We start from the raw sequence: 24,226 nt of genomic DNA, 5'->3' as shown, positions 1-24,226 counted from the left end.
GATCCCTCCAGCAGGTGCCTCCATTCTTCAAGCGCCAATTTAATGGCCAGTAGTTCTCGATCACCAATGGAGTAGTTTCTCTCCGCCGGAGAGAAGGTCCTAGAAAAAAAAGCACAAGTAACAGCATGCCCGGAAGAATTTTTTTGTAGAAGGACAGCTCCAGCTCCCACAGAGGAGGCATCTACCTCCAATAGAAAGGGTTTAGATGGGTCAGGTCTGGAGAGCACGGGGGCAGAAGAAAAGGCAGACTTGAGATGTTTGAATGCGTCTTCCGCTTGGGGAGACCAGGACTTAGGATTGGCATTTTTCTTGGTTAAAGCCACGATAGGGACCACAATAGTGGAAAAGTGTGGAATAAATTGTCTGTAATAATTGGCGAACCCCAAAAACCGTTGGATAGCATGGAGTCCGGAGGGGCGTGGCCAATCTAAGACGGCAGAAAGTTTATCTGGGTCCATTTGTAGTCCCTGGCCAGAGACCAAGTATCCTAGGAAAGGAAGAGATTGACATTCAAAGAGACATTTCTCCATTTTGGCATAAAGTTGATTGTCCCGAAGTCTCTGAAGAACCATGCGGACATGCCGGCGGTGTTCTTCTAAGTTGGCAGAAAAAATCTGAATATCGTCCAGATAAACCACAACACAGGAATATAGGAGATCACGAAAAATTTCATTAACAAAGTCTTGGCAGGGGCGTTGCACAGGCCAAAGGGCATGACCAGATACTCAAAGTGTCCATCTCTGGTGTTAAATGCAGTCTTCCATTCGTCCCCCTCCCTGATGCGGATGAAATTATAAGCACCTCTTAAGTCCAGTTTGGTAAAGATGTGGGCGCCTTGTAGGCGATCAAAGAGTTCCGAGATAAGAGGTAAGGGGTAGCGTTTTTTTACTGTGATTTTATTAAGTCCGCGGTAATCAATGCAAGGGCGTAGGGAGCCATCTTTTTTGGACACAAAAAAAAAATCCAGCTCCGGCAGGAGAGGAGGACTTGCGGATAAACCCCTTTTTTAAATTCTCCTGGATGTACTCCGACATGGCTAGAGTCTCTGGAGCGGACAGAGGATAGATTCTGCCCCGGGGTGGAGTAGTACCCGGGAGGAGGTCAATAGGACAGTCATAAGGCCTGTGAGGAGGTAAAGTCTCTGCTTGCTTTTTGCAAAAAACATCAGCATAGTCCATATAAGCCTTAGGAAGACCGGATACAGGGGAAACCACAGGGTCACGACAGGGAGTACTGGGAACCGGTTTAAGACAGTCCTTGTGACAAGAGGTACCCCAGTTCTTGATTTCTCCTGTGGACCAATCAAGGGTTGGGGAATGGCGTTGAAGCCACGGTAATCCAAGAAGAATCTCAGAAGTGCAGTTGGAGAGGACAAAAAATTAAATTTTTTCGTGATGAGGTCCGATGCACATTAGGAGAGGTTCCGTGCGGTAACGCACGGTACAGTCCAATCTTTCATTGTTAACAGAATTGATGTAGAGGGGTCTGGCGAGACTGGTCACCGGGATGTTGAACCTGTTGATGAGAGAGGCCAAAATAAAATTTCCTGCAGATCCGGAATCCAAGAAGGCCATAGCAGAGAAGGAGAAGGTAGAAGAAGATATCCGCACAGGCACAGTAAGGCGCGGAGAAGCAGAGTTCACATCAAGAGCTGTCTCAGCTCTGTGCGGAGTCAGCGTACGTCTTTCCAGGCGAGGAGGACGGATAGGACAGTCCTTCAAGAAGTGTTCGGTACCGGCACAGTACAGACAAAGGTTCTCCATGCGGCGTCGTGTCCTCTCTTGAGGTGTCAAGCAAGACCGGTCAACTTGCTTAGCCTCCACGGCGGAAGGCACAGGAACGGATTGCAGATGACCAGAGGAGAGAGGAGTCTGGGAGAGAAACCGCCTCGTGCGAACAAAGTCCATATCCTGGCGGAGCTCTTGACGCCTTTCGGAAAAACGCATGTCAATGCGGGTGGCAAGATGAATAAGTTCATGCAGGTTAGCAGGAATTTCTCGTGCGGCCAGCACATCTTTAATGTTGCTGGATAGGCCTTTTTTAAAGGTCGCGCAGAGGGCCTCATTATTCCAGGATAATTCGGAGGCAAGAGTACGGAATTGGATGGCGTACTCGCCAACAGAAGAATTACCCTGGACCAGGTTCAGCAGGGCAGTCTCAGCAGAAGAGGCTCGGGCAGGTTCCTCAAAGACACTTCGAATCTCCGTGAAGAAGGAGTGTACAGAGGCAGTGACAGGATCATTGCGGTCCCAGAGCGGTGTGGCCCATGACAGGGCTTTCCCAGACAGAAGGCTGACTACGAAAGCCACCTTAGACCTTTCAGTGGGAAACTGGTCCGACATCATCTCCAAGTGCAGGGAACATTGCGAAAGAAAGCCACGGCAAAACTTAGAGTCCCCATCAAATTTATCCGGCAAGGATAATCGTAGGCCGGAAGCGGCCACTCGCTGCGGAGGCGGTGCAGGAGCTGGCGGAGGAGATTGTTGCTGGAGCTGTGGTAATAGCTGCTGTAGCATCACGGTCAGTTGAGACAGCTGGTGGCCTTGTTGCGCTGTTGCGACTGCTGGGCGACCACCGTGGTGAGGTCGGCGACAACTGGCAGTGGGACTTCAGCGGGATCCATGGCCGAATCTACTGTCACGATTCGGCTGGCTGGAGGTGGATCCTCTGTGCCAGAGAGGGATTGGCGTGGACCGTGTTGGTGGACCGGTTCTAAGTTGCTACTGGTATTCACCAGAGCCCGCCGCAAAGCGGGATGGTCTTGCAGCGGCGGTAGCAACCAGGTCGTATCCACCAGCAACGGCTCAACCTCTCTGACTGCTGAAGATAGGCGCGGTACAAGGGAGTAGACAAGAGCAAGGTCGGACGTAGCAGAAGGTCAGGGTAGGCAGCAAGGATCGTAGTCAGGGGCAACGGCAGGAGGTCTGGAACACAGGCTAGGAACACACAAGGAAACGCTTTCACTGGCACAATGGCAACAAGATTAGGCGAGGGAGTGCAGGGGAAGTGAGGTATAAGTAGGGAGTGCACAGGTGAACATACTGATTAAGCCTGCTGCGCCAATCAGTGGCGCAGCGGCCCTTTAAATTGCAGAGACCCGGCGCGCACGCGCCCTAAGGAGCGGGGCCGCGCACGCCGGGACAAGACAGACGGGGAATGGGTCAGGTACGGGAGCCGGGATGCGCATCGCGAGCGGGCGCCTACCGCATCGCGAATCGCATCCCGGCTGAGAGTGATATTGCAGCGCACCCGGTCAGCAGGTCTGACCGGGGCGCTGCGAATGAGAGGATGCTGCGAGCGCTCCGGGGAGGAGCGGGGACCCGGAGCGCTCGGCGTAACAGTAACTAATGTGCAAGTAGAAGGACACCTAGGAAATAGTGATCATAATATAATACATTATAACTTGTTCTTCAATAAGGGAATCTCTCGAGGGGCCACAAAAACAATTAACTTTAGGAAGGCAAAGTTTGACCAACTCAGAGAAGCCCTTAACAATATAAAATGGGATAATGTCCTCAAAAACAAGAATACTGACACTAAATGGGAGACTTTTAAAAAGATCTTAAACTCTCACTGTAAGATGTATGTACCTTATGGGAATAAATGGGCCAGAAATAAAAGAAAACCAATATGGACGAATAAGAACGTTAAGGGGGCAATAAATCACTAAAATAAAGCATTTAAACTACTAAAACAGGATGGCAGTGAAGAAGCATTAAAAAGCTATAGAGAAAAATGTTGAATATGTAAAAAACAGATAAAAGCCGCAAAAATAGAGACAGAAAGACTCATTGCCAAAGAGAGTAAAACTAACCCCAAAATGTTCTTTAACTATATAAATGTAAAAAATGTAAAAAATGAAAGTGTAGGTCCTTTAAAACACGATAAAGAAGAAATTATATATGGGGATCAGGAAAAAGCAAATATATTAAACAAATTCTTCTCCACTGTGTTCACCGAGGAAAATGAAATGCCAAGTAAAATACAGTGAGATAAGGTAAACTCCCCAGTACAGGTCACCTGTCTAACCCAGGAAGAAGTACAGTGCCACCTACAAAAAATCAAAATAGACAAATCACCAGGTCCAGATGGCATTCACCCCCCTGTTCTAAAGGAATTAAGTAATGTACCGTATATACTCAAGCATTAGCTGAATATAACCCGAGGCCCCTAATTTCACCCCAAAAACCCAGGAAAACCTATTGACTCGAGTATAAGCCTAGGGTGGGAAATACATCATCCCCCCCTCGTCATCATTCCCCCCTCCCCGGTCATCATCCCGCCCTCCTCTGTCATCATCCTGACTCCCACTGTCATCATCCAGACCCCCCCTCATCCCCCCATCATACAGATTCCCCTTTGCCCCCCATATTATTATCCAGATCCCCCTCATACCCCCCTGTAATTAGCCAGACCCCCCCCCCCTCTTGTTTTCTACTCACCTCCCCAGTTGCAGCTCTGTCGGTCCTTTCCTAACAGCCGTCCAAGGGACCGTCCGACTTCTAGTGGGGAGGGCGAGCCGATTCGGGCCATCCATTTTGACCAGGAGGCCCTCTTCTCTGCTGCGGGCTGGCCCCGGACTAGTGACGCTGCATTGACGCCACCGCGTAGGGACGTCCCTGACGTCACGGACATCTACTGCGCACGGACGTCCCTGCACGGGGACATCAATGCAGCATCACTAGTCCAGGGCCGGCTCGGAGAGGAGAAGAGGGCCTCCTGGTCAAGAAAGACAGGCCGGACCGGCTCACCCTCCCCACTGGAATTTGGACAGTCCCTGCAGCATAGATGGTCGATGATGGACGGCCCGGCCCATCCACTCGCCACCCCCACCGGTATGCCTGTGATTTTTTTTTTCAGTCGAGTATAAGCTGAGGGGGACCTTTTCGGCATGAAAAATGGTGCTGAAAAACTCGGCTTATACTCGAGTATATACGGTAATAGACAGACCCCTATTTTTTATATTCAGGGACTCTGTAGTAAAAGGGACTGTTCCCCAGGACTGGCACATGGCAAATGTGGTGCCAATATTCAAAAAGGGGTCAAAAGTTGACCCCGGGAATTATAGACCTGTTAGTTTAACCTCTGTTGTATGTAAATTGTTTGAGGGTTTTCTAAGAGATGCTATTTTGGAATATCTTGATAAAAATAAATGTATGACCCCATATCAGCATGGCTTTATGAGGGATCGGTCCTGTCAAACTAACCTGATCAGCTTTGATGAGGAGGTGAGCTCTAGACTGGACCAGGGGGAATCGCTGGATGTCGTATATCTGTATTTTTCCAAAGCATTTGATACAGTGCCGCATAAAAGGTTGGTGCATAAAATGAGAAGGATTGGGCTGGGGGAGAATGTGTGTAAGGGGGTAAGTAACTGGCTCAGTGATAGGAAACAGAGGGTGGTTATTAATGGTACTTATTCTGATTGGGTGACTGTTACTAGTGGGGACCACAGGGGTCAGTCTTGGGTCCTGTCCTATTTAATATATTCATTAATGACCTTGTAGAGGGGTTGAATAGTAAAGTAGAAATCTTTGCAGATGATACTAAACTCTGTAGAGCGGTAAACACAATAGAGGACAGTGCACTGTTACAAATGGATCTGGATAGGTTGGAGGTTTGGGCTGGGAAGTGGCAGATGAGATTCAACACTGATAAATGTAAGGTAATGCACATGGGGAGGAAAAATCCGGGCTGGGATTATGTATTAAAGGGAAGCACACTTGGGACGACGGACGTGGAAAAGGACTTAGGAGTCTTAGTTAACAGTAAATTTAGCTGTAGTGACCAGTGTCGGGCAGCTGCTGCCAAGGCAAATAAAATCATGGGCTGCATCAATAGGGGCATAGATGCCCACGACAAGGAAATAATTCTACCGCTGTACAAATCACTAGTCAGACCACACATGGAATACTGTGTACAGCACTGGGCACCAGTGTACAAGAAAGATATAGTGGAGCTGGAGAGGGTTCAAAGACGGGCAACCAGAGTAATACGGGGAATGGGAGGACTACAGTACCCAGAAAGATTATCAGAATTAAGGTTGTTTAGTTTAGAAAAAAGAAGGCTTAGGGGAGACCTAATAACTATGTATAAATATATCAGGGGACAGTACAGAGATCTCTTCCATGATCTATTTATACCCAGGACTGTATCTATAACAAGGGGGCATTCTCTACGTTTAGAGGAAAGAAGGATTCTACACCAGCACAGATTGGGGTTCTTTACTGTAAGAGCATTGAGACTGTGGAATTCTCTCCCGGAGGAGGTGGTCATGGTGAACTCTGTAAAAGAATTTAAAAGGGGTCTGGATGCATTTTTTGGAGAGTAAGAACATTGCTGGTTATGTATATTAGATTTATAGGGACAGAACTTTGATCCAGGGATTTATTCTGACTGCCATATTTGGAGTCGGGAAGTAATTTTTACCTCTAGTATGAGGGTTTTTTGCCTTCCTCTGGATCAACTCAGTAGGGACTCATTAGGGTTATAGGTTGAACTTGATGGACTCTGTTTTTTTCAACCTTATGAACTATGTTACTATGTTACTATTTCTCACAGAAAAGGATTGCAGTAACATGTTTTGCTATACATGTTTATTCCCTTTGTGTGTATTTGAACTAAACCAAAAAAGGAAGGAAAAGCAGCAAATTGGACATTATCTCAGACCATACTCCAAAAATGGGATTGTTTCAAGAATGTGATGCACCTTTAACCCCTTCAGGACCAAGCCCATTTTGGCCTTAAGGACCAGAGCGTTTTTTGCACATCTGACCACTGTCACTTTAAACATTAATAACTCTGGAATGCTTTTAGTTATCATTCTGATTCCGAGATTGTTTTTTCGTGACATATTCTACTTTAACATGGTGGTAAATTTTTGTGGTAACTTGCATCCTTTCCTTGTGAAAAATCCTAAAATTTTATGAAAAATTTGAAAATTTAGCATTTTTCTAACTTTGAAGCTCTCTGCTTGTAAGGAAAATGTATATTACAAATAAAAAAAATTTTTATTCACATATACAATATGCCTACTTTATGCTTGCATCATAAAATTGACTTGTTTTTACTTTTGGAAGACACCAGAGGGCTTCAAAGTTCAGCAGCAATTTTCCAATTTTTCACAAAATTTTCAAACTCACTATTTTTCAGGGACCAGTTCAGGTTTGAAGTGGATTTGAAGGGTCTTCATATTAGAAATACCCCACAAAAGACCCCATTATAAAAACTGCACCCCCCCAAAGTATTCAAAATGACATTCAGTCATCATTTTAACCCTTTAGGTGTTTCACAGGAATAGAAGCAAAGTGAAGGAGAAAATTCACAATCTTCATTTTTTACACTCGCATGTTCTTGTAGACCCAATTTTTGAATTTTTACAAGGGGTAAAAGGAGAAACGGTATATTTATATTTGTAGCCCAATTTCTCTTGAGTAAGCACATACCTCATATGTCTATGTAAAGTGTTCGGCGGGCGCAGTAGAGGGCTCAGAAGGGAAAGAGCGACAAGGTGATTTTGGAGAGTACGTTTTTCTGAAATGGTTTTTGGGGGGCATGTTGCATTTAGTAAGCCCCTATGGTGCCAGAACAGCAAAAAACCCTCACATGGCATACCATTTTGGAAACTAGACCCCTTGAGAAACATAACAAGGAATAATGTGAGCCTTATTACCCCACAGGTGTTTCACGACTTTTGCATATGTAAAAAAAAAAATTTTCACAAAAATGTGTGTTTCCCCCCAAATTTCACATTTTTCCAAGGGTTAATAGCAGGAAATACCCCCCAATATTTGTAACCCCTTCTCTTCTGAGTATGGAGGTACCCCATAAGTGGACCTGAAGTACACTACGGGTGAACTACAATGCTCAGAAGAGAAGGAGTCATATTTGGCTTTTTGAGAGCAAATTTTGCTCGGGGGGCATGTCGCATTTAGGAAGCCCCTATGGTGCCAGAACAGCAAAAAAAAAAAAAAACACATGGCATACCATTTTAGAAACTAGACCCCTTGAGGAACGTAATAAGGAATAAAGTGAGCCTTAATACCCCACAGGTGTTTCACGACTTTTGCATATGTAAAAAAAAAAAATTTTTTGCCACTAAAATGTGTGTTTCCCCCCAAATTTCACATTTTTGCAAGGGTTTATAGCAGAAAATACCCCCCAAAATTTGTAACCCCATCTCTTCTGAGTATGGAGGTACCCCATAAGTTGACCTGAAGTGCACTATGGGCGAACTACAATGCTCAGAAGAGAAGGAGTCATATTTGGCTTTTTGAGAGCAAATTTTGCTCGGGGAGCATGTCGCATTTAGGAAGCCCCTAAGGTGCCAGAACAGCAAAAAAAAAAAAACACATGGCATACCATTTTGGAAACTAGACCCCTTGAGGAACGTAACAAGGGGTACAGTGAGCATTTGCCCCCCACTGATGTCTGACAGATCTTTGGAACAGTGGGCTGTACAAGTTTTCATTTTCACGGACCACTGTTCCAAAGATCCGTCAGACACCTGTGGGGGGTAAATTCTCACTGCACCCCTCATTACATTCCGTGAGGGGTGTCGTTTCCGAAATGGGGTCACGTGTGGGGTTTTGTTTTTTTTGCGTTTGTCAAAACCGCTGTAACAATCAGCCACCCCTGTGCAAATCACCTCAAATGTACATGGTGCGCTCTCCCTTCTGGGCCTTGTTGTGCGCCCTCAGAGCACTTTGCGCCCACATATGGAGTATCTCCGTAGTCGGGAGAAATTGCGTTACAAATTTTGGGGGGCTTTTTTCCCTTTTACCTCTTGTGAAAATGTAAAGTATAGGGCAACATCAGCATGTTAGTGTAAAAAATAAAAAAATTTTACACTAACATTCTGGTGTAGACCCCAACATTTCCTTTTCATGAAGGGTTAAAGAAGAAAATACCCCCCAGACCCGCTGACTGGGAGCGCTGCACTAACATTGCCGGCGGGATGCGATTCGCATAGCGGGACGCGCCCGCTCGCGAATCGCATCCCAAGTCACTTACCTGTCCCGGCCCCCGGCTGTCATGTCCTGGCGCGTGCGGCTCCGCTCCTTAGGGCGCGCGCGCGCCAGCTCTCTAAGATTTAAAGGGCCAGTGCACCAATGATTGGTGCCTGGCCCAATTAGCCTAATTAGCTTCCACCTGCTCCCTGGCTATATTACCTCACTTCCCCTGCACTTCCTTGCCGGATCTTGTTGCCTTGTGCCAGTGAAAGCATTTAGTGTTGTCCAAAGCCTGTGTTTCCAGATCTTCTGCTATCCACATTGACTACGAACCTTGCCGCCTGCCCCAACCTTCTGCTACGTCTGACCTTGCCTCTGCCTAGTCCTTCTGTCCCACGCCTTCTCAGCAGTCAGCGAGGTTGAGCCATTGCCGGTGGATACGACCTGGTTGCTACCGCCGCAGCAAGACCATCCCGCTTTGCGGCGGGCTCTGGTGAATACCAGTAGCATCTTAGAACCGGTCCATCGACACGGTCCACGCCAATACCTCGCTGACACAGAGGATCCACATCCAGCTAGCCGAATCGTGACAACTACAAACAATAAGAAGATCCAGGTTCAAAGGAATAACCCTGAATATAAATACAATTCTCCTGATACAATTATACCCACACTCCCCAACACGTTTCCCCTTTCTCCAATACAATAACACGATTCATCAGGGGATTACAGGTAGGATAATATACAGGTATGGGGAACAGAGACATTTACACATCCAAATTACAGACACATGTTATTACATAGAAAGAAGCAATAGGGGAAGGTTCTTCCAACCATAGATATTGTTAGTACAATTGGTGCTTCACATAGATCACAAGTGAAGATTAGGCAAATTGCTTGAAGTCTTTAATTTGCAGATATTGTATGAAGACCTAAAATAGGAACAAAAAAGCCAAGATAGGATATACCACACACAAACAAGAGGACATATATATATATAAGTAGCAGTAATCAAAGTATAGAAATGCAAATAATAGGTTTATTAGGCATGCCAGAGACTGCACCAGTATACAAATAGCCAAGTTGAATACAGAGGACAAATACGTTATTAACACAGATAGTGTTGTACATGATTGCATCCGTTACCTTGTGGTGAGGTCCCCAAAGTCAGAGTCCCTAGGTACCGGTGGGGTCCTCATCAATAGTTAGCCCCTTGTCACCCCTTTAATAGTTAAAATTATTCAAATTCAATGTGTAAATATGTAAATAAAGTGTACTTACCTTGCTGTAGCATCGCAGGACCTGCGGGTCACGTGATGCGTTCCAAAACTCTATGGTTTTCTGGTTTAAGGACCTTTGGAGGAAGTCAGGTGATTGCCCACCATGCATTGTAACGGTGAGTGACAGCTGACACGGACCAATCCAAAATGGCCCTGCCCATATAAGGGAGCGGTGGCCATTACTCGCTCTCTTTCCTCGTGGGCTGCTGATGAAGGAGGATCTGCGCAGCTGTACTCAGCAGTGACTAGGCCCAAGCCTTGCGGCAACGGCCATCTTTACAAAACTGTGAGTTATCTCAATCCCTGTTTACTCAGCAAGATCACCGGACCTAAATAGACCCCTAAATCCGGACAGATCTGAGCACCAATCCTTATTTTAACCCCTTAAGGACACATGACGTACTGGAACGTCATGTGTCCACTCCCGATCTATAACGCGGGGCCACGGCGTGGCCCCGCGTCATAGCGGGTCGGGCCCGGCCTCTAACAACGGCCGGGACCCGTGGCTAATAGCGCGCGGCATTGATCGCTGTGCCGCGCGCTATTAACCCTTTAGACGCGGCGTTCAAAGTTGAACGCCGCGTCTAAAGTGAAACCGAAAGCATCCCGGCTAGCTCAGTGGGCTGTTCGGGATAGCCGCGGTGAAATCGCGGCATCCCGAACAGCTGACAGGACAGCGGGAGGGCCCCTTCCTGCCTCCTCGCTGTCCGATCGCCGAATGACTGCTCAGTGCCTGAGATCCAGGCATGAGCAGTCATCCGGCAGAATCGTTGATCACTGGTTTCTTATGAGAAACCAGTGATCAGCATAGAAGATCAGTGTGTGCAGTGTTATAGGTCCCTATGGGACCTATAACACTGCAAAAAAAAAGTGAAAAAAAAAAGTGAATAAAGATCATTTAACTCCTCCCCTATTAAAAGTTTGAATCACCCCCCTTTTCCAATAAAAAAAAAAACACAGTGTAAATAAAAATAAAAATAAACATATGTGGTATCACCGCGTGCGGAAATGTCCGAATTATAAAAATATATCATTAATTAAACCGCTCGGTCAATGGCGTGCGCGCAAAAAAATTCCAAAGTCCAAAATAGTGCATTTTTGGTCACTTTTTATATCATTTAAAAATGAATAAAAAGTGATCAATAAGTCCTATCAATGCAAAAATGGTACCGTTAAAAACTTCAGATCACGGCGCAAAAAATGAGCCCTCATACCGCCCCATACACGGAAAAATAAAAAAGTTATAGGGGTCAGAAGATGACAATTTTAAACGTATTAATTTTCCTGCATGTAGTTATGATTTTTTCCAGAAGTCCGACAAAATCAAACCTATATAAGTAGGGTATCATTTTAATCGTATGGACCTACAGAATACATATCAGGTGTCATTTTTACCGAAAAATGTACTACGTAGAAACGGAAGCCCCCAAAAGTTACAAAACAGCGTTTTTTTTTTCAATTTTGTCGCACAATGATTTTTTTTCCCGCTTCACCATAGATTTTTGGGCAAAATGACTGACGTCATTACAAAGTAGAATTGGTGGCGCAAAAAATAAGCCATCATATGGATTTTTAGGTGTAAATTTGAAAGAGTTATGATTTTTTAAAGGCAAGGAGCAAAAAACGAAAATGCAAAAACGGAAAAACCTCCGGTCCTTAAGGGGCTAATAATCCTTTGGATAAGTCAATGGTCCTCAGCATCTGTCAATCACTGCCGTGCTATATAGAGACTGTATTGCTAAGACTGTTGCTGTTAATTGGATGTACCGCAAGTACCTCAGTAAAGTTTATGCAAGTTCAAGTTCATCTCTATTGTGGACCTTCATTCATTTAAACACGCACCTATCGTTTCTGGGAAGGGTGGCGATAGGCCGAAGATTTGCCTCAGCGTATTAACCCTCACCCTGGCGTCACGAGTGACAGGGGTTAAATTAACCCCACATATATCGAAGCAACACCCCAACTACACTACACCCCAAGGCAGTTACCACAAACGTGTTTCATTCTCCATAATTCCAAGGTTGGATATACAGAATAAAACTAAACAGAAAAATGCTAACAATATAAATAAAAATAATCAATACTAAAGAAGGGGGACGTTTGTTAGGCCCATTTCACGCTGCCTATATGCTCTGGCAAATGTAGCAATCAAGCTTCCTTTTTTTTTTTCTTCTTTGCAGTTTGCTGGACGTAATATAACGGGTCCCGATGGACCCCATTGTATTCAATAGCCACCGTTATTTTCAGAGAGAAAAGACAGAGAAAAAGAAGGTGCAAGCACTATTTTTTCTCCGGCTTTTCTCGATCCTAAAATAGCAGGATTCACATTGCCGGAGACAATCGCCAGTGTGAACGTAGCCTTAGTCATACCTCTCCAGAGGGTCTCCAGATATGGGACATACTGTACCCCCCAGCAAACATGTATCTATTGCCTCAAGATAGACACATCACCCTCCTTATTAGGCTCTAGGGAAAATAGATATATGTATAAATAACTAACAAAGGGTACCTGATACAAAAACTAATTGAAATAAAGCAACCATATGTAAGGCGCTCCTTTAGGCCTAATGTTGCTACTGAATGCATTCTAAAAATCTTTTCTGTTTCTTTTGTAGACTGCACCTATCCCATTAACCCCCCCCCCCCCCCCCCTAGGAGATTTATGAATCACTTCTATTCCACAAAATAAAATACATTTGCTGTCCCCTCCATGTCTTTGCCAGATATATTGTGACACCAGGGTGTCCCTCTGATTCTGTATGTCACAAATATGTTCTCTGACTCGTTTCTTAAAGGCCCTCTTTGTTTTCCCCACATATTGGAGAGTGCAACTGCATGTGCTTAGATAGACCACACCCTCCGTCCCACAATTAACCAAATCACAGATCTTACATTCTCTACCCGTAACTGTACTTGAGAAGGTGTTGGTCTGTTGTATATTGGGACATGCCAGGTGCCCTCTCGTTTTGGCCCTTGGAAATGACTATGCACCAACCTATCTTTAATCGATCTGCCCCTCCTAAACGTTATTACCGGATATTGAGGAATTAGATCTACAAGATCCTGATCTCCAAGTATAGGCCAGTGTCTCCTCAATATGTTTCTAACCCTCTCAGCCTGGTTGTCGAAAGTGCCAATTACTCGGACCCTTTCTTCTTGTCTAGTGTTTTTTGGGGGGGTTAGTAGGGTCTTTCTCTCTGAGCTCGGGGGCTCTTTTATTTGAAGCCGTGAGGGTTTACATGGGGTAGCACACAACAAAAAACGTGGTCTCAAATGGTTGGAGGTGCTCAACCCCAAATGCGGTTGTGCATTTATACTGGGGGAGCAGATCCTGCCCTTGTAGTCCGTTGCTAGGGGCGATCCCCAGCATAAAAATGTATACAATGGAGGATGCCTGCAGCGGACTACAAGTGCCACAATAGAATCCTACACCAGATAAACGTTGTGGATGTGTAACAATAAGAATAATACAAAACAGGAATATGGGTGCACTACTGTGGTAGATGTATACAATGACATTGGCTATCCCTCAACACTGATGTTAAAATTGAGACATTCGCCAGTGTATCCTTATATGAAGGACACACCAGAGCCCGCACACCAACGCCAAGGTTTCTCAAAATGGCGCGGGACCTACGCTAATCCTACCTGTGCGTGATAAGCAAAACAGGGGCCAGTGGGCAATTACAGCAGCATTCGGTCGACTCACAACTTCCTCCCAGATACCCTCCAGCGTGACTGAGCACACATGCAATGGGAGGCAAGTTACAAGCCCCACCTGAGTTGGCTAATATGGGTGCATAGCCTCACAGGTGCTACCTTAATGCTGCCTTGAAGATATTCAAGGCGCATTAATTTTGGAGTTTACACACCTCCAAGTATAGGGGGTAGCCCCTTTCAGTAAACCTATCACGTAAGTCTTTCGCTTGTTTATTGAAACCCTCCATAGACAAACAATATCTATGAATGCGAAGATATTGCTCCATCTTTATTCCCCTTTTAAGGGGTAGGGGGTGAAAGCTATCCCATTTTAGTAAACTGCCCTCAGTTCCGGACCAACCAATGAACACGTCATCTATATATCTGCCCCAAAAACTTCCACAAGCTCAGGGGCACCGCAATGGGGCACCCAGAGGCTCCCTCATATGCAAATTTTACCCTGGGCTGGTGGGAGAGTACCATTGTTTTTGGGGAGGAGGAAAGTAGTTGGAATTCCCATATTATTTTTTGGGGTATATAAATGACGTGTTCGTTGTGTGGTCTGGAACTGAGGGCCTTTTTAAGGACTTTGTAGATGGCCTGAAACAGAACACATTGGGCCTAAGATTCACATATCAATAGCAACGATATACTGTTCTCGGATATCCTTATTAGACTTAGGGGTTTCTTGAAACTACAACTTTCAAAAAACCTACTGCAACAGTTTATTAAATGGGATAGCGTTCACCCTAAAAGGGGAATACCGACGGGGCAATATCTTCACATTCATAGACATTTCTTGTCTATGGAGGGTTTCAATAAACAAGTGAAAGTCTTACGTGATAGGATTACTGAAAGGGGCTACCCCATGGAGACCCTCACGGCTTCATATAAAAGAGCCCCCTTTGCTCAGAGAGAAAGACCCTAACCCCCAAAAAACCACTAGACAAGAAGAAAGAGTCAGAGTAATTGGCACTTTCGACAACCAGGCTGAGAGGGTTAGAAACTAGTGTTGCTCACGAATATTCGCAATTCGAATATTATTCGCGAATATCGCATATTCGCGAATTCGCGAATTTCGCGAATATAGCGCTATATATTCGTAATTACGAATATTCGTTTTTTTTTTTTTTTTTTCCACAGTACACATCACAGTGATCATCCCTCTCTGCTTCCAGCTTGTGTGGTGTAAAGAAGGCTCTAATACTACTGTGTGAGACTGGCGCGCGAAAATTCGCATACGCGAAAATTCGCATATGCGAAAATTAGCACATGCGAATTTTCACATATGCGAATTTTCGCGTATGTTAACTTTGTATATGCTAATATGCACATATGATAGTTTTCGCATACGCGAATGTTCGCATATGCGAAAATAAAACGGGAATATAACGAATATGCGAATATTCGCGAATATATGACGAATATTCGTCCATATATTCGCGAATTCGAATATGGCCTATGCCGCTCAACACTATTAGAAACATATTGAGGAGACACTGGCCTATACTCCTTGGAGATCAGGATCTTGTAGATCTAATTTCTCCATATCTGGCAATAACGTTTAGGAGGGGCAGATCGATTACAGATAGGTTGGTGCATAGTCATTTCCAAGGGCCAAAATGAGAGGGCACCTGGCTAGATAGAAAACCTCTAGGTATGTTTCGTTGTGGCAGGTGTAGGGGCGTGTCCCAATATACAACAGACCAATACCTTCTCAAGTACAGTTACGGGTAGAGAATGTAAGATCTGTGATTTGGTTAATTGTGGGACGGAGGGTGTGGTCTATCTAGGCACATGCAGTTGCACTCTCCAATATGTGGGGAAAACGAAGAGGGCCTTTAAGAAACGAGTCAGAGAACATATTTGTGACATACAGAATCGGAGGGACACCCTGGTGTCACAACATATCTGGGAAAGTGGGAAAGACATGGAGGGGACAACAAATGTATTTTATTTTGTGCAATAGAAGTGATTTGTAAATCTCCTTGGGGGGGGGGGGATTTTTAGAATGCGTTCGGTAGCATCATTAGGCCTAAACTTACGCTTTACATATGGTTGCTTTATTTGAATTAGTTTTTCTTCCACTCTCCCCCCCCCCCCCCCCCGTTCGGCCTCCACCTTTTTTGTGATTATTATACTTTATATTTTGTGCTCACTTTAACCTCAAAACATCATCCACAATAGTATTTACAACCATGATGTCTGATGTGATATTTTAATTTAACTTTATTATTAATATAATGCGAGAAAACCTCACTGATATTGTCCCTGATGAGCAAGTGTAACAGGTCATTTAACATAGATGATGTCCCATTGACACATGTATTTATAATTATGTGTTTGTTGTTTTTTGTATCAGGTACCCTTTATTAGTTATTTACTTATTTGTATATATTAGGGGGCATGGCCTGGTTTCTGGCGTCTCACTCTCCCTTAAATGGTCACTCTCATTAAAACTAATTTTTGCTATTGCACTCCTTATGGTAAATAAAAAATATTTCTAATACTTTGTTTAAAAAAAAAAAAAAAAAAGTTTTCTATGTTTTATTTGTGCTTAAAAAGAGCACATTTTCCCCCATCTTATACACAGACTTTGGACCGAAGGCCAAACACAGGAAGCGCAGCCTGGAGTGCTGAGGGGGGTGTGTCCAGCCTCATCCAATCATAAGGCCTCTCACACTTAACTGCCATACGCTGTTGGTTGGACCCCCCCCCCCCCCTCAGCCCTCCAGGCTGCACTTCCTGTGTTTGGGCTTCGGTCCAAAGTCTGTGTATAAGATGGGGGAAAATGTGCTCTTTTTATGCACAAATAAAACATAGAAAACTTCATTTTTTTTTTTTAAACAAAGTATTAGAAATATTTTTTATTTACCATAAGGAGTGCAATAGCAAACATTAGTTTTAATGAGAGTCACCATTTAAGGGAGAGTGAGACTATTTGCCATCTGCAGCTTGGATCAGCAGCTGCATCTCTGGATATCTCTATGGATGCAGGCATGGGGGTAAGAACTTAATTAACACATGCTAGCTGGTAGGTGCTGGTGTGTGCACTTTTGCAATAGAAGAGCTGGTTATGTCATCTTTTATATATATATATATATATATATATATATATATATACATATACACTCTCTTCTCTTCCATGGGGAATATTTTTGTACTAGAGAGTATCTTATGAGTGATTTACTTTTGGATCTATAGCTCCATAGGTAAGATATAGGTTATTTTGATATGGGCCACGTACATATAGGAGTTTTATAATACAATAGAGATGACATCTTATTGTTGTTTGCAGGGGATATGTTATATTTGCTCCTCTGAATGAGTGATTTTATTTACCAGTGATAGAATCCATAATATCTTGGAATATGAGGTATATATTGGAATCTTTTTATTTTTATATTATAGTGATTGGGAAACAATTTTAGGATGTTGAATATTTGCTTATATATATCTATTTTCCCTAGAGTCCAATATGGAGGGTGATGTGTCTTTCTTGAGGCAATAGATACATGTCTGCTGGGGGGGTACAGTATGTCCCATATCTGGAGACCCTCTGGAGAGGTATGACTAAGGCCACATTCACACTGGCGGTTGTCTCCGGCAGTGTGAAGCCCGTTATTTTAGGATTGCGAAAAGACGGAGAAAAAATAATGCTTGCACTGTCTTTTTCTCTGGCTTTTCTCTCTGAAAATAATGGTGGCTATTGAATACAATGGGGTCCATCGGGACCCGTTATTTGCCGGTATGCTCCGGAAAAATGACGTCCGGCAAACTGCAAAAAAAAAAAAGGAGTTTGATGGCCAAAATTGCCAGAGCATACCGGCAGTGTGAAAGGGGCCTAACAAGCGTCCCTCTTCTATGGAAAGGGGGGGGGGGGGTAGTATAATGCTTTTCTGGACACATGGTATTCATTATTTATGCTGTTTGTATTTTTCTGTTTAGTTTTTATCTGTATATCCAACCTTGGATTTATGGACAATGAAATACATCATAATTTGATCACTGTGTCCAAATTACCGGTTATGATCTACTATATCTATTCCTCTCTTCACTACCTTTCACTAATCTACTAATCACTGAAGGTAAACTCTAGGATCTTATTAACACTATCTGTGTTAAATATGAGTTTATGTCCATTTCTCCATTTTTTTTTATTTGTCCTCTGTGTTTATCTTGGCTATTTGTATACTGGTGCAATCTCTGGCATGCCCAATAAACCTATTATTTGCATTTCTATACTTTGATTACTGCTACTTATATATATGTCCTCTTGTTTGTGTGTGGTATGTCCTATCTTGTCTTTTTTGTTCCTTTTTTAGGTCTTCATACAATATCTGCAAATTAAAGACTTCAAGCTATTTGCCTAATCTGCACTTGTGATCTATGTGAAGCACTAATTGTACTAACAATATCTATGGTTGGAACAACCTTACCCTATTGCTGCTTTCTATGTAATAACATGTGTCTGTAATTTGGATGTGTCAATGTCTCTGTTCCCCTAACCTGTATATTATCCTACCTGTAATCCCCTGATGAACCGTGTTATTGTATTGGATACACGGGGAAACGCGTTGGGAAGTGTGGGTCTAATTGTATCAGAATTGTATTTATCTTCAGGGTTATTCATTTGAACCTGGATCTTTTTATTGTTTGTAGTAATTGTTGATTACAATAATACCTTTGTGATAGGGTTTTAATGGTTACATAATAAAAGTGAAATTTTTGCTATATGAGAGTTGTTTCAATTGGTTAAGCTGGCTAAAGTGACACGGTAGTGTCGGTTTGGTCAGTGATTATACTTCAAAAAACATGGTAGACTGTGACAACAACGCTTTAGGGTTCACAAAACTGCTATCACAACTGTTTTAAAGAGGTTATCCAGGAATAGAAAACACAGGTAATTTCTTTCCAAAACAGCTCCCTGTCTCTACCCAGGTTGTGTGTGGTATTACAACATGGCTCCATTAACTTCAATGGAACTGAGCTGCAGAACCACACCTAACCTGGTGACAGACAGGGAGCGGTTTTGGAAAGAAATTACCTGTGTTTTTCTATTCCTGGATAACCCCTTTAAAACAAATCAGCTCACTAAGGGATCAGGTTACAACTGCCCATTAAATTCCATGGAGAGGGGTGGAGGTGATAAGAGACAGAGAAAGAGAGATACACTGGGAGGTTCAAACAGCTTCTAGCGAGTGTATTATTTCACCCAAGGGACTTATTCACAGCTTACACTGCTCTGCAATGCTCTATAATGTCTTCCATGCTGCTTCTGAGAGTATGCAATAGAAATATACAGGAGTGGGATCCCCTCTTCTATGCGTGTGCTGTGACATCATAGCAGCTAGTTTCCACCGACAAGCTCAGGGAGAACTGAATATGAAAGAGGGAGCCAGCAGAGGGGAAAACTGTAAAATGCCAACTGATATATGCACCAGAAATAGTTCTACTCCTCATGTAGACACAATTGACAACTTATCCTAAAAAGGCTAAAAATTCACTCCTTAACATTAAAATTGCAACACCAAGAAGGAAAAGCTGTGGAATTACAGAATTTTCTGCCATACTGAATTCACTTGGCAGTAAAAACTATCAAAATGCTGGAAGCTCCTTTTGCAATTGCCAACCAATAAGGTCCTAGATGTGCCTCAGGAGGAGACACATCTGGAGATAATGCAGGCCATGGTTGCTTGTTTAGGCCATGCAGGCTACTTACAGTAGCACAAGCAACATGCAGCCTGATGTTGTTGTATTAAGAAATGGCCCCTGGGACACTTTTGTGTAATGGCCGTACCACTGGTTCCAAATCTAAATCAATGTAACTGTGCTGTTAAGTCTACTTAGAGTGAAGACTAGAGGGGTTTGGCTACTGTATGTTATGCCACCCCACGCCCTAATCCTTGGGGGTAGAACCAGTATGACATTTTCTCTTGAATGCCTTTTCATGGCGTAGCCCACGTGGTCTCCAGACTAATCTCCGGCTATCATAGTGCCCTATCATTGTGTCATAGACAAAAGCAGAATTCATAGCTGAAGAGGATAGATCTCCATTACATCCTCCATTGCCATCTTGCTTTGCACCATAATAGCCTTTGAGAGCAGTGGCGTGAGGTGAATGGAACATCTGTAGGTTGACATTCCATGTTGTGCAATGTTGTGCAAGCCCCTTCTGATGGTTTGTGTAGATACTGTTTAACCCCTAGGCTTGGTATGTGACATTCAGTCTCACTCACAGTACAGAATGGATCACTATGCACCATTCTTCTAATTTGTCAATTAGGTCATGGAGAGGATTGTCGTCATACACCTCTTGCTATCATACCAGTTCATCATTGGTCTCCCAACCACTGGGACAAGCAACGTTAAAGAATGCTGAAATCTCGGCCTATGTGTGTACTTATCTACTGATGGGATAAATCATGTTCTTCCAGTTCAAGGATTCTGTCCTTGGCCATAACTGGCATTGTACAATCATACTGGACTGACTTTTAGGGGTACTCTGGTGAAAAAGAAATGTTTTTAAATCGACTGTTGCCAGAAAGTTAAACATATTTGTAAATTACTTCTATTTAGACATCTTAATCCTTCCAATACTTATCAGCTGCTGTATGCTCCACAGGAAGTTGTTTAGTTCTTTCCAGTGTGACCACAGGGGTCTTGGCTGCCACCTCTGTCCTTGTCAGATACTGTCCAGAGTAGAAGCAAATACACATAACAAACCTGTTCTGCTCCGGACAGTTCCTGACATGTACAGAGTTGGAAGCAGAGAGCACTGTGGTCAGACTGGGAAGAACTACACAACTTACTCTGGAGCATACAGCAACTGATAAGTACTGGAAGGATTAAGAAGGATTATAATGTAAGTAATTAAAAAATCTGTATCACTTTCTGACACCAGTGGATTTAAAAACATTTCTTATTTTACCAGTGTACCAGAGAAATTTTTTTTTTCCTCCAGAGTACCTCTTTAATTTGTGAGGTTTCATGTGACTGAAAAAAATAGTGTTCGCTTTGGCTTTTATACCATTGAAGCCACTCCAGATGCCACTAATTGGCGCTCGGTGCTTGAAAATTTACACACCATCTAATTCCTTCATTTGCTTAACCTTAAAGGGGTACTCCAGTGGAAAAACATTTTTTCAAATCAACTGGTGCCAGAAAGTTAAACAGATTTGTACATTACTTCTATTAAAAAATGTTAATCATTCCAGTACTCATCAGCTGCTGTATGCTAAAGAGGAAGTTGTATAGTTCTTTTCTGTCTGACACCTCTGTCCATGTCAGGAACTGTCCGGAGTAGGAGAGTATGTAAAGCAAAGAGAAAAACAGGTGCTCCCTTGTGAAGAACCAACGGATCACAGGTGTGTGGGAGGGGGAGGGAAAAGTAAGGCTCACCCTGCCAGGTTGTGCGTACTCCCACACAACCAAGATGTGCGTTTGGTATGATGATCTCAGTCTGCAGCCTTCCCAGAGATGGCGTAGAGATGTGAGGTGAACTTCAGAGATGATGGGAATATCGGCGCTGACCAAGGAGAGGACAATAGAGCCAGGTGTGTAGCGAACAGATTTAATCCAATGCGACGCGTTTCACCGCGCTTGCGCGGTTTCATCAGGCATCATCGGAGTAGGAGAGGTTTGTTAAGGAGATTTGCTCCTACTCTGGACAGTACCTGACACAGACAGAGGAGTCAGCAGAGGGCACTGTGGTCAGAGAGAAAAGAGCTACTCAACTTCCTGTGAAGCATACAGTAGCTTATAAGTACTGGAAGGATTAAGATTTTTTTAATAGAAGTAATTCACAAATCTGTTTAACTTTTTGGAGCCAGTTGAAAGAAATTTTTTTTTTCCACCGGAGTACCCCTTTAAGGCTTGTCCCTCTTGTTGGACCAATTTCACTGTTGAGAAGTCTATGTACATTATATGACACCTGTAATGGATATTGTAATATACATTAGCTCATTGATTTGTTTTGTTCCCTATCCATAGGGATTTTCTGGATTCTGCCTTGCACAGACGATTTCTGCCGACTGGATCTAAGGACTGTGTCATTTGCCGTCCCTCCCCAAGAAGTGAGTATTAATTATAATGGAAATGACAGTGAGTGATGCATAAGCGAGGACTTCCATTTTACTGAGAGTGACCTAGATTTTGTTGCACAATATGGAGGCACATTTGTAAAAAGTGTTTTTTCTGTTGTTTAAAATGACGACCCCCCATTTGGGACATGCAAAGGATGGGAATAGAGAGTAGAGCAGTATTTTCCAAACAGTGTGTCTCCAGCTGTTGCAAAACTACAATTCTCAGCATGCTGAATGAATGCCGGTTACCGGTGGCAGTGGTCATGGCATTACGCCACACCTCCTCCATTCATTTCTATAGGAGGGCATGGCGGACGTCATGCCCCCTCCTATAAACATGAATGGAGTGGGTGTGGCGTGACGTCACGAGGGACCTTTCGGCAATCTTCTGCTCTCCTATAGAACTATATAGAAGGGGCATGGGGGCCCTCACTTCGGGCAGGTGTGGTGACGCGCCCCTCTGATGGAGAGCCGGGGCTCCAAACAGCAGATCGCGGGGTGCCCCAGCACTCGGACCCGAATGTAATGCAGATTTACATTCATGTCACAAAATTCATACACAAAGAAAAATATAAAGTATATATATGTATATTATATATAAATATATAGATAAATAGATAGATACACAGACAAGGAAAAAATTGTTGGTACCCTTCCTTTAAAGACAGAATTACCCATAATCTTGAAATTGACAAAAATGATAATAAACAAAAAGCTCGGGGTAGCTGATCAGGATATCCACTGCGAAATCGTGGTGTCCTGATTAGCTGTCAGGATGGCAGGAAGTCTCTTACCTGCTTCCCTGCCTCTGATCACCGCTTCTATCCTGCAGTCAGCCAGGCTGTAGCAATAGAGCAACAATAACACTGGTCAATGCTCTTCTATGAAGCAACATTGATCAGTGTATGTAATCTAAAAATTGCAGGTAATAGTCCCCTATTGGGACTAAAAAATAAAGTGCAAAAAAAAAAAAAAACATTTTATAAATCAACCCCTTCCCTAATAAAAGTTTGAATCACCCCCGCCTTTTCCATTTTTTTAAAACTAAAATTATGTAAACAAAATGAAATATAATCATATGTGGTATCGTAGCCTGCGTAACTATTAACTATTAAAATATAATGTTAAAGGAGAGCTGCGGCGCAACACTTTTCCCTTGTGCCCGGGCTGCAAAAACTGAAAAAACAAACTACCTGGGCTCTTACATGATAGTGCGCTCAGCCTATCACCGGCCGAGGCGGGACATCGCTGCGGCCGGCGATACGCTGACTGCAGTGTGATGATTCGAGCCCAAGAAGCAGAAAGCAGAGCAGCACTGGAGGAACAGGACGCCGATATCAGCGCAACGGGGGAAAGTAGGGTAAGTTAAAGTTTTTCTTTTCTTCATTTTTGCAGCCTGGGCACAAGGGAAGGGAAAAGTGTTGTGCCGCATTACTCCTTTAAGTAAACCACACTCTCAATGGCATAAATATAAAAAAATACTAAAGAATTGCATATTTTTGGTCACTTCATATACCATAAAAAATGAATAAAAAGCATTCAACAAGTTAATCAACACAAAAATGGTAGAACTAAAAACTTAAGACCATGGTGCAAAAAAATGTGCCCTCATATACACAAAAATAAAAGTTATAGGGGTCAGGACAATTAAACATACACATTTTCATACAAAAAGTTATTATTTTTTTAAAGTAGTAAAATAAACCTATATAAGTTGGGTTTTGTTCTAATCGACTGTGTAGTGTGCACTGCGTAGAAACGGAAGACCCCAAAAGTTGCTAAATTGCATTATTTTTTTTTCAATTTCCTGTTTTGTGCTACACAGAGAGCCCATTGATTTTCATTATTATTATATTATTAAGGATTGGGCATTTGTGCTGTAAATTGATGTGCGCTTGTATAGCAGCTATGTTTTATCTCAACTGCAGGTTCTCACCAAAGATTCTGTTACCATCATGGTTGATGCTGTGGTCTTCTACCGTATTTTCAATCCAATTGTTACAGTAGTTAAAGTGGACAACGCCAACCAAGCTACTCAGATGTTGGCACAAACCACATTACGGAATATGCTGGGCACCAAAAGCCTGACCGAGATTCTAACAGACCGCGAAGAAATGGCTGAACTTATGAGTGTGAGTATGGGAACATATTTTGATGGTTATAGATACCACCTTAGATTTTATATGTAGGAACAAGGATTCCCTGCAGCTGC

The 24,226-nt window shown here is 43.3% G+C and overlaps 1 protein-coding gene across 6 annotated transcripts in view; it reads left to right on the top strand.

Annotated features, from left to right (window-relative positions):
- The window catches only part of LOC130357058 (stomatin-like), a 140,658-nt gene that overhangs the window by 96,325 nt on the left and 20,107 nt on the right, over positions 1 to 24,226 (top strand). For all 6 annotated transcript variants that reach the window (XM_056559383.1, XM_056559384.1, XM_056559387.1 and 3 more), the window contains exons 5-6: positions 21,923 to 22,005; positions 23,943 to 24,146. In XM_056559383.1, coding sequence (XP_056415358.1) covers positions 21,923 to 22,005; positions 23,943 to 24,146 — 287 coding nt within the window. The remainder of the gene's footprint in view (positions 1 to 21,922; positions 22,006 to 23,942; positions 24,147 to 24,226) is intronic.

The sequence above is a fragment of the Hyla sarda genome, chromosome 2, assembly GCF_029499605.1.
Source record: "Hyla sarda isolate aHylSar1 chromosome 2, aHylSar1.hap1, whole genome shotgun sequence".
NCBI classification, from domain to species: domain Eukaryota; kingdom Metazoa; phylum Chordata; class Amphibia; order Anura; family Hylidae; genus Hyla; species Hyla sarda.
Note: the sequence above shows the minus strand (reverse complement) of the source record. Positions and strands in the feature narration are given on the sequence as shown.